This window comes from Neovison vison, chromosome 14 (genome assembly GCF_020171115.1).
Source record: "Neovison vison isolate M4711 chromosome 14, ASM_NN_V1, whole genome shotgun sequence".
In the NCBI taxonomy this organism is placed as follows: Eukaryota; Metazoa; Chordata; class Mammalia; order Carnivora; family Mustelidae; genus Neogale; species Neogale vison.
The window spans coordinates 17,381,305-17,390,831 of NC_058104.1; the positions used below are offsets into that span (position 1 = coordinate 17,381,305).

Sequence of the window (9,527 nt, forward strand, 5' to 3'; positions counted from 1 at the left end):
GAGCAAAGCCTGGAGAGTCAAAAGGGCAGAAGCTATCCAAGAGAAGGTAAGAACTTTGGGTAAACCTTCAAGATGGCCCCAAGGGGTCCCCATCCTGAAACCAGCACCCCTGAGCAGCCCCTCCCATGCTGGACCAGGGCTGGTCCGGGTGGCAGCAAAATTTGCAGGACAAATGGTGTGTCACATCCTAGACTGGGTTACGGAAGGCGCTGCAGCTTCTCCGGGAGTACAATCTCCCCCACACATCCCTCACAGTGGGGGAAGCTAACTGCCACCTTCCAAGGTCCTCACACAGCCTGTGGGGGGGCCCATGCGGAGAGCAGCTGCACCGTAGTCCTGAGACCTGCCCACCACTATGTGATCGAGCTCGACAGCAGATCCTCCAGGCTCCCAGGGACATGGGCCCAGTGGGGGGGCCAAGGGCCACCTTGTGAAGGAGCCTGCCCAGGACTGCCCAGCCAAGCCATCCCCAGACCCGCGAGCTGACCCACAGAAACCATGAAATAGTGAACAAACCACAGCTACATTTTGGTGAAACTTGTTACGCAGCAGCATATGACAAGCTGATACAGAGGATCCGGGGGAAAAGGTCTAACAGTAAAGGTCTAACTGTAACTGAGGTCCTGCAAGGAAAGGGCACAAAGAAGAGGCGAGGCGGAATTCGAGAAATGAGTGTCTACGATTTTCTAAAACTTATGAAAGTCATAGAATTACAAATAATAAATCTCTATTAGCCCTAAGCAGGAGAAATTATAAGAAATAAATCTTTAGGAACGTTATAATAAAACTGCTGAAAAATAAACACAGGAAGAAATTTTTTTTGTTTTTTTAAGCATTTGGGAGAGAGAGAGAGAGGGCACAAGCTGGGGGAGCAGCAGGCAGAAGGAGAAGCAGGCTCCCTGCTGAGCAAGGAGCCTGACACGGGGCTCGATCCCAGCACCCAGAGATCATGACCTGAGCCAAAGGCAGACATCTAACTGACTGAGCCCCCCAGGCGCCCCCACGGGAACAAAATCTTGAAGGGACCCACTTCCAGACGAGCAGGAATCAGGTCGGCAGGTGATGTCTTAACAGAAATGGCAGTGGCCAGAAGACAACAGGACACCTCAGAAATGACAGAAGCGTTAACAACCGGCCTATGAGAACACACTCCGTAAAAGCCATGCTGTGAAAGGAGGGTACGAAGAAGGTATTTTCACATAAACAAACACTGACAGGACAGATCACCAGCATGTACGTGAAAAAACAAACAAACAAAAAAAAAACCCACAAAACAAAACCACAGACAGAGCCATCTCTAGGTAGAGGGGAAAATTATCCCTGAAAACACAGGAAGGATTGAAAAGTCATTAAAAATAAATAATAAATAAATAAATAAAGGGAAATGTATGAGTTTCGATTAAACGAAGCTATAATAATAAGAACATCTTCTGAGGTTTGAAATACATGTGCTGTGATGGGACACAACGGTGATGCCTGCCGGTCATGGGGCGTAAATGGAGTTAAGGGGCCTAGTTCCTGGAACGAGCGCCCAGCACTAAATCAAGGACACACGCCATAGTATCCAGGGGGACGAAAAGCCAGTATGGGGCACAGCAGGAAAACGAGAACCGAGGACAAGCAGGCACAAGCAGGGGGAGGAGCCTAGGGCACACAGGACAGGCAGCCCTGAAGAAGCTGGGGGACAGAACTCCCGAAGCATCAGGGAGCGCACTCGGTAGAAACGGACTGAAGACCGATGGGAAGACCATCGGGAAGGTACTCATGGGCCGGAACATCAAGTCAGCACAGGGCCTGGCCACAGTGGCAGATTCACAACTCCAGCGTGGGTCAGGGGAGGAGTGGATTTGCAAAATGTGGTCTATCCGTACGATAGGGTGCCATCCAGCCGCATAAAGGAATGAAGGACGGACACCTGCTATGAGGCGGCTGGACCTGGAACCGGGAAGCTCGGTGACAGAAGCCAGTTACGGAAGGCCACGTATCAGGGATGCCTGGCGGGCTCAGTGGGAGGGGCATGTGCCTCCTGATCTCGGGGTTGGGAGTTCGAGCCCCATGTTGGGAGTAGGTGTTCCTTAAATAAATTTTTTTAAAGATTTTATTTATTTATTTGAGAGACAGCGAGCTTGCAAATCAGGGGAGAGGCCCAGGGCGAGGGAGAAGCAGACTCCCTGCAGAGGCTGGAGCCCAGGACCCTGAGATGATGACCTGAGCTAAAGCCGAGAGTCGGATGCTCAACCCAGGAGCCCCTTTTAAATTAAAAAAAAAAAAAAATTATTTAATGGGCGCCTGGGTGGCTCAGTCGGATAAGTGTCTGCCTTCGGCTCAGGTCATGATCCCCGGGTCCTTGGATGGAGCCCTGCATCAGGCTCCCTGCTCCACGGGGATCCTGCTTCTCCCACTGCCTCTGCCCCACTTTGCCCTCGCTCTCCTCCTTGTACACTCTCTTTCTCAAAAATAAACAAATAAATCTTTAAAAACAATTTTTAAATAAAGGCCATATGTTATATGATCTGTTTTGGGTGAAATGTCCAAGAGAAGCAAATCTGGAGATGAATGGTTGCTGGGGGCGGAGGATATTAGAGACAGTGCGGAGTAAGTGCTAACGGGTATGCGGTTTCTTTGGGGGAAACGGAGTGTCCTAAACTTGACTGTGATCATAAAGGCACCCCTCTAAGTCTGCTAAAACCACAGAATTGTACACGTTCAATGCGTGAATATGGTGGTTTCCATGGCGTGTGAATTGTGCCTTAATAAAGCTGCTATAAAAGGCAAGGAACGGGACGCCCGGGGGCTCAGTCAGTTCAGCGCTCAACTTGATTTCAGCTCCGGTCATGGTCTCGAGGTCAAGGGATCGAGTCCCACGTCCGGCTCTGCACTCAGCACAAAGTCAGCTTGGGATTCTCTCCCTCTTCCTCCCCTGACTTGCACACACACTTTTTTTTCTCTCAGATAAATAAATAAAATCTTTAAAAAGGGAAGGGAGGAACGAACCAAAAAACAAACAAAGAAGGGAAGGGAGAGGAAGAGAAGTGACACAGCAGCTGGTCGCGGACAGATCCTGAACCTGGTCTTACTGTCACCAGCCCTCCGGCCCACAGACCTTTCCTGAGGCTCACGCAGAAGCACCAACTTGTTCCATAAACTCAGGGGACTAGAAATTTACATTTCTCTGTGTTATTTAAAATCAAACGGCATCTGCCAGGAAATCGGACTTCGGCCTCCCCACAACCCTTCTTCACATCGCCTCCTGGCATCCGTGTGACCTTGCCGTTAGAAATGGGGGATTTATGTCTAGTTCAGCCTGCCCCTCCTTCCCTCCTCCTTCTCCTGGAAATCTCGCACTGGTTCATCTCGCTACTAAACTCCTCGCTCTGCCTCCTTCTCGCCACCGTTTATTTTATTTTATTTTTTAAAGATTTTATTTATTTATTTGACAGAGAGAGATCACAAGTAGGCAGAGAGGCAGGCAGAGAGAGAGAGGAGGAAGCAGGCTCCCCGCCAAGCAGAGAGCCCGATGCGGGACTCGATCCCAGGACCCTGAGATCATGACCTGAGCCGAAGGCAGCGGCTCAACCCATGGAGCCACCCAGGCGCCCTCACCACCGTTTAGATGGACAAGTCCTTTCAAGCATTCTTTTGCGTTTTCTAAGCTATATTTTTACCAGGATGCGCTGGTGTTCCCAGCCATGGCTTGGATGTGACACGCGTTTCCGTGAGCCACACTCATCACCCCGGAATTGTGTGGCTCCACTGAGGGGTTGTCCTTGGCCCACGCTGAACAGTGCTCTGTGGTCACCCCAGCCCAGCCCCAGTGTACTACAGGCTCAGGTGTGTAAGAACATCATATTCCTTCATTTTCTTTATATCACATTACATTTTCAAGGCTTCTACCCCAAAACTGTTTCAAAAGAGAGAAAACCGGGACGCTTGGGTGGCTCAGTTGGTTGGACGACTGCCTTCAGCTCAGGTCATGATCCCGGAGTCCCGGAATGGAGTCCCGTATCGGGCTCCCAGCTCCATGAGGAGTCTGTTTCTCCCTCTGACGTTCTCCTCACTGTCTCTCTCTCACTGTCTCTCTCTCAAATAAATAAATAAAATCTTAAAAAAAAAAAAAAAAGATAGAAAACTTATAGAGACCCAAACCAGACGTGAACGGAACTAAGGGTCAAAAGATCTATGCCTTCTTGGGACTCCTGGGGGGCTTGGTCAGTGAAGCATTTGCTTTCAGCTCAGGCTGTCACTCAGGGTCCCGGGCTCCAGCCCCACATCAGGCTCCCTGCTGAGTGGGAAGCCTGCTTCTCCCTCTGCCTCTGCGGCTCCCCCCACTTCTCAAACAATTAAAATATTTAAAAACAAAACAAAACAGTAAAAAAACAAAGAAATAAAACCAAACCCCAAAACAACCCTCTACCTTGTTCATGACTAAACAATTTTCAGCAAACTACAAATAGGAGAATCATCAGGTTAAAATCACCTGATGAAAGCGACCTACCAGAAATGCTCATATCTCGTAGTGTGAGTCACTTGGCACATCTCGGTTCAAGACTGTTTCTCGGGCCCACATGTTGCTCCTGGTGGTAGATGTCTTCAGGGGAAGCCCCACGCTCAACGGTGTGATGTTCCCAGTGTGTTCTCCCCTCGTTCACTCCATCCATGCGGTCTTCACATCTGCCTCCGGTCAGAGCAGTGCACGCCGCCCCCTGCCAGGGGCACCCAGAGTGGCTCCTCGCTTCGGTGGGGATGCAGATGGGAAGAAGAGCATTGGCTATTTCTCAAGAATGGTATTTACTGCTTTCATCATCTACTCCAAGGGAGCCCTTGACCAGGGGCACAAACGAGGGCACAGTTCAGTGCAAGTTTATAAAGCCAAAACCAGGGAAATAACTCAAATGTGCCTGAGTTTTTTTTAATAAACAGCTAAATAAAATCTAGAAGCCTTCCCTGACTGGCGAAGTAGCAGTTCAACTGAGTTGGATTAGACATGTATTTCTTGACTGAGAAAAATCTTTAAGACATAATGTTGAGGGGCACCTGGGGGGCTCAGTGGGTTGGGCGTCTGCCTTCAGCTCAGGTCATGATCTCAGGGTCCCAGGATCAAGCCCCACGTCAGGCTCCCCTCTTAGAGGGGAGCCTGTTTCTCCCTCTCCCTCTGCCCCTACCTCCTGCTCACCCTCGCTCTCTGTCCCAAATGAATAAATAAAATCTTAAAAAAAAAAAAAAAGACATCAGGCTGAGTTAGAAAGGTGATTTGCAGAACGGCAGAGGATACTGTTTTGGCAAAAACAGACACACAACCGGTCCTCTGCTAGGAGCCAGCCGAGGTTCTAGCAGCCTTCCTGCGAGTGTCCTACAGAGGAAACCTACTTATGGATTGCACGTTTAATAGAAAATATTGTTAAGGGGGGGAATACAGCACCTTCTACTGCCCAGACGCCATGATGGTGACGAGAGGCAGGGAGGCGGTGGGCACTGACGATACACGCCAGGCAGGCAGGGGGAAGGGCCCCATGTGTGCACATACACAGACAGTGGCCCGGCCACGAGCACCCCATCTGGGCTCCCTGATGCCACTGTTGTCCTACTCCCCCTACGTGGCACACGTCCGTGCACACAGCCCATACTCAGAGCAGGGCTGAAGCCTGGGTGGGGCAAGGCCAGGTTGGGTGTCCAGGCCCTGCACGTGACTGGCGGCTCTCCTTCTGATGGGCCCCCCTCTTGGGCTGTGCTCCAACCCCAGGTACGGTCCCAGATCGGCTACTGTCCGCAGTTTGACGCCCTGCTCAACCACATGACCGGACGGGAAACGCTGGTCCTGTACGCCCGGATTCGGGGCGTCCCCGAGCGCCACATCGCCACCTGTGTGGAACAAATTCTTGACGACTTACTCATGCACGCACATGCGGACAAACTGGTGAAGACCTACAGGTGAGGCCTTCCGCCCCCACCAAGGACAGGTGCTCCCGCTCTTCTCCGTGCAGGCCAAGACCGTGAGCTCCGGGTTTGGGGTGGCTGTGCAGTCTGTGTGCCATGGGGCAGATTTGCGGGAAGCGGCCCTGTCAAGCAGATGCACGGGTCTGTGGTCTGGGCTGCCCGGGAGGCACTGCTCCCGGCTCTGACCCGAGGGGAGGTGGATAGGTGGGTAAGAACAGGTAGCATCACAGGTGTTACCGTCCCGCACGTCCCAGAGGGGCTTGATTTTTGGTAGGCTCACCCGTTACCGTATCTCACTGTGTCTGGGGCATCTGAGCTGCCGATGTTCAAGTGAGAGACTGAAGGGGTCTTCCTCCGTACTCCGAGGCCACTGATCCAGAACCCAGTGCCCTTAGCATCCAAAGCCCCCCATCTTAGGACTTCCTCCTGTGTGTGCAGCGCCCCCTGGAGGCTGATGACAGTATCGCACCCCTGGGACAGGGACGGTGGAGAGTCCCAGGGGCCAGTCCACGACTGCTGATCTTGGCTCTTCCCTCCCTGCTGGCTAGGGTTTCAGACAGGTTTTTGTACTTTCCTGCATCTCTTGAAGATTAAACGAGTTAACACTTGCAAAGTTTAGAACAGCCCCCACGCACGTTGTAAATGCTATGTGTTCATTTTTTAAAAGTTCGCTAAAATGGTCCTCTGTCCTTAAGCCCCCAACACCAGAGACCCTCAGAGGAGACTCACAGACCATGTGCTCTCTGCAGACCTACCCCTGTAGCCGGGGCCATGACCTGTATACTGAGTGGACAGCCAAGTCACAGTGCAACCTCACAGGAGGGTGGCGGGCCATGTCACTAAAGCCCCACTCAGGGGCTGTGGGATGCTTTCCCCACAGAGAACAGAAAGCCTGTGTGTGTGCGTGTGTGTGTGTGTGTCTAGGGCAGGTGGGCTGCTGCTGATTGTTGGTTGCCATTCACCCCAACCTTTCCCTCTCTGCTCCCAGCGGCAGCAACAAGCGGAAGCTGAGCACGGCCATTGCCCTGCTTGGAGAGCCTTCGGTCATCTTCCTGGACGAGCCATCCACCGGCATGGATCCCGTGGCCCGGCGTCTGCTCTGGGACACCGTGACCCAGGCCCGCGAGTCTGGCAAGGCCATCGTTATCACCTCCCCAAGGTAGAGCCAGAGTCTCCGGGGGTCGGTGGAAGAGGCTGGCTGGGTGGGGCCGGGGGCACAGACCTGTCAGCAGCTGGGTTGGAGCCCGTGAGGAACGTGCCCAGCCTTGCCAGGCGGGCTCCTCTCTGAACGTGGGAATCAGGAGCGGTGTAATCTGGCCGTGGACACCAGCCTCTCTGCGGGAGCCTCTGTCGTGGAAGGCGGGCGTCGGCATCCCCTGCCCCGCCCTGTCAGGCCTCCGCCCCTCTCCCCAGCATGGAAGAATGCGAGGCCTTGTGCACCCGGCTGGCCATCATGGTGCAGGGTCAGTTCAAGTGCCTGGGCAGCCCCCAGCACCTCAAGAGCAAGTTCGGCAGCGGCTACTCCCTGCAGGCCAAGGTGCGGGGCGACGGGCAGCAGGAGGCGCTGGAGGAGTTCAAGGCGTTCGTGACCCTGACCTTCCCAGGTGAGGGCCACCACACAGAGGGCCTCTGTGCCTCAGCCCTGCTGAGCGCCCCCCCACCGCCCCCGTCCCTGACCCCTGGGAGGAGGGCCGTGACTCCATGGTCCCAGGCCCTCCGGGGAACATGGTGTCCTCTCCGTGCAGGCAGCGTCCTGGAAGACGAGCACCAAGGGATGGCCCATTACCACCTGCCCGGGGATGACCTCAGCTGGGCCAAGGTGAGCATGTACCTGGGCATCAGAGGGAGCAAACCTGTGATGTCACCGACTTTTTGGGGTGACGAGTTTTCTTTTCTTCATGAATGTTGCATTCACAGCATTTTCTCTCTGCCGTCTCCATGGTAATATTCACACAGATTTCATAAAACACGAGGACGTGTGAACTGGAAGGGACCTTCAGCTCCTCCTACCCCTCGTTTCAGAGAGAGGGAAGCGGGTCCAGAGAGGGGACACTGCACGTGCAGGGTCCCACAGCATGCCAGAGATCCAGCTGGGGCTACTGCCAGCTGGCCCCATGCCCGGGCAGCGCCTTTCCCTGATATCAGACAGCTGACTTCCCTAGGACTGACTTCTTGGAAGTGCTCTGGGGACAGCTGAAAAAGAGATGGGTCTTTAAGGGGCTTCATCACACCCAAGACCCTCCCTCTTCCTACTCTTTGCTGCCTCCTCTCCCCTCCCTTGTGCCCATCATCCACAATGGCCTCCCTTCTTCCCAAAAGGTGTTTGACATTCTGGAGCAAGCCAAGACCAAATTCAGGCTGGACGACTACTGTGTCAACCAAGTGTCTCTGGAGGACATTTTCTTGAGCTTCACCTGCTCTGCGCATCCAACCAAAAAGGAACACAAACAAGAGCAAGGAGAGCCAGCAGACCATTCACCAACCTCTCCACCTCCCTCTCCACTGCCCTCCCAGCCTCCTGCTCTACTTCCCTCCCAGCCTCCTTCTCTACTGCTCTCCCAGTCTCCTTCTCTACTGTTCTCCCAGCCTCCCTCTCCACCTCCAACCCAGCCTCCCTCTCTATTTTCCTCCCAGCCTCCCTCTGAACCTCCCTTCCAGCCTCTCTCTCCATCTCCCTCCCAACCTCCCTCTCCAACTTGCTCTCCATCTCCCTCCCAACCTCCCTCTCCAACTAGCTTTCCGTCTCCTTCACAACCTCCCTCTCCAACTAGTTCTCCATCTCCCTCCCAGCCTCCCTCTCCAACAAGCTCTCCATCTCCCTCCCAACCTCCCTCTCCAACAAGCTCTCCATCTCCCTCCCAGCCTCCCTCTCCAACTAGCTTTCTGTCTCCTTCACAACCTCCCTCTCCAACTAGCTCTCCATCTCCCTCCCAGCCTCCCTCTCCACTTCCATGAGATGTTTACTTCCCATAATAAAGAGTGCACAGTCTGCCAAATACTGCAAGGAGTACAAAAGCAGCTCGTAGACCCAGTGAGCTCAGTTCAGGGTCTGGGTGGCTCTCTGTGAGACTGGGCCCTCTCATTTTAGAGGCCTGGCGGAGAACCTAGTTCCATTTCAGTGGAAAACGATCCCCTTGAGTCCTACTGGCTGGTTGCACGGCCTCCCTGAGACCTGACTGTGGAAGCAGCCTCAGAGATGCACCTGCCATGTCCTTTCAAGGTGCAGTGGCCTGGGGGTGACCATGGTTCTCATGGCATCATCCTTCTGAAAGCAAGAGAAAGGAGATTGACAAGTTTGCTAAGCGAAGTCTTAATTTTTCGGCATTTGAGTATTGGGATTTGGGAGACTCCGTTTGATCTCTGCACACACACACACCCCTGCCCTGGTCCTTACAAATCTTAAGGGTGAGCCTGCACAAGACAGCCCATCAACCCATAAAGTGTTACTCAGATGAATAACCTGAAACTTAAGAGACATCCATCCACTTCCTACAGTCAACAGGAAGTGGAGCCAAGATTCAAGTTACAGAGAGGTTCCCAAAGTGGGGTTCCTAAGCAGCAGCTAGAAACATGCTAGAAACCCAGATTCTTGG

The 9,527-nt window shown here is 53.3% G+C and overlaps 1 protein-coding gene across 1 annotated transcript in view; it reads left to right on the forward strand.

Moving 5' to 3' along the window:
* The window catches only part of LOC122896062 (ATP-binding cassette sub-family A member 17-like), a 58,176-nt gene extending 49,287 nt beyond the window's left edge, over positions 1 to 8,889 (forward strand). Inside the window, exons 27-31 of the mRNA XM_044234002.1 lie at positions 5,741 to 5,928; positions 6,923 to 7,093; positions 7,348 to 7,538; positions 7,680 to 7,753; positions 8,254 to 8,889. Of these exons, the coding sequence (XP_044089937.1) occupies positions 5,741 to 5,928; positions 6,923 to 7,093; positions 7,348 to 7,538; positions 7,680 to 7,753; positions 8,254 to 8,889 (1,260 nt within the window). The remainder of the gene's footprint in view (positions 1 to 5,740; positions 5,929 to 6,922; positions 7,094 to 7,347; positions 7,539 to 7,679; positions 7,754 to 8,253) is intronic.
* Positions 8,890 to 9,527: the final 638 nt, after the last annotated feature.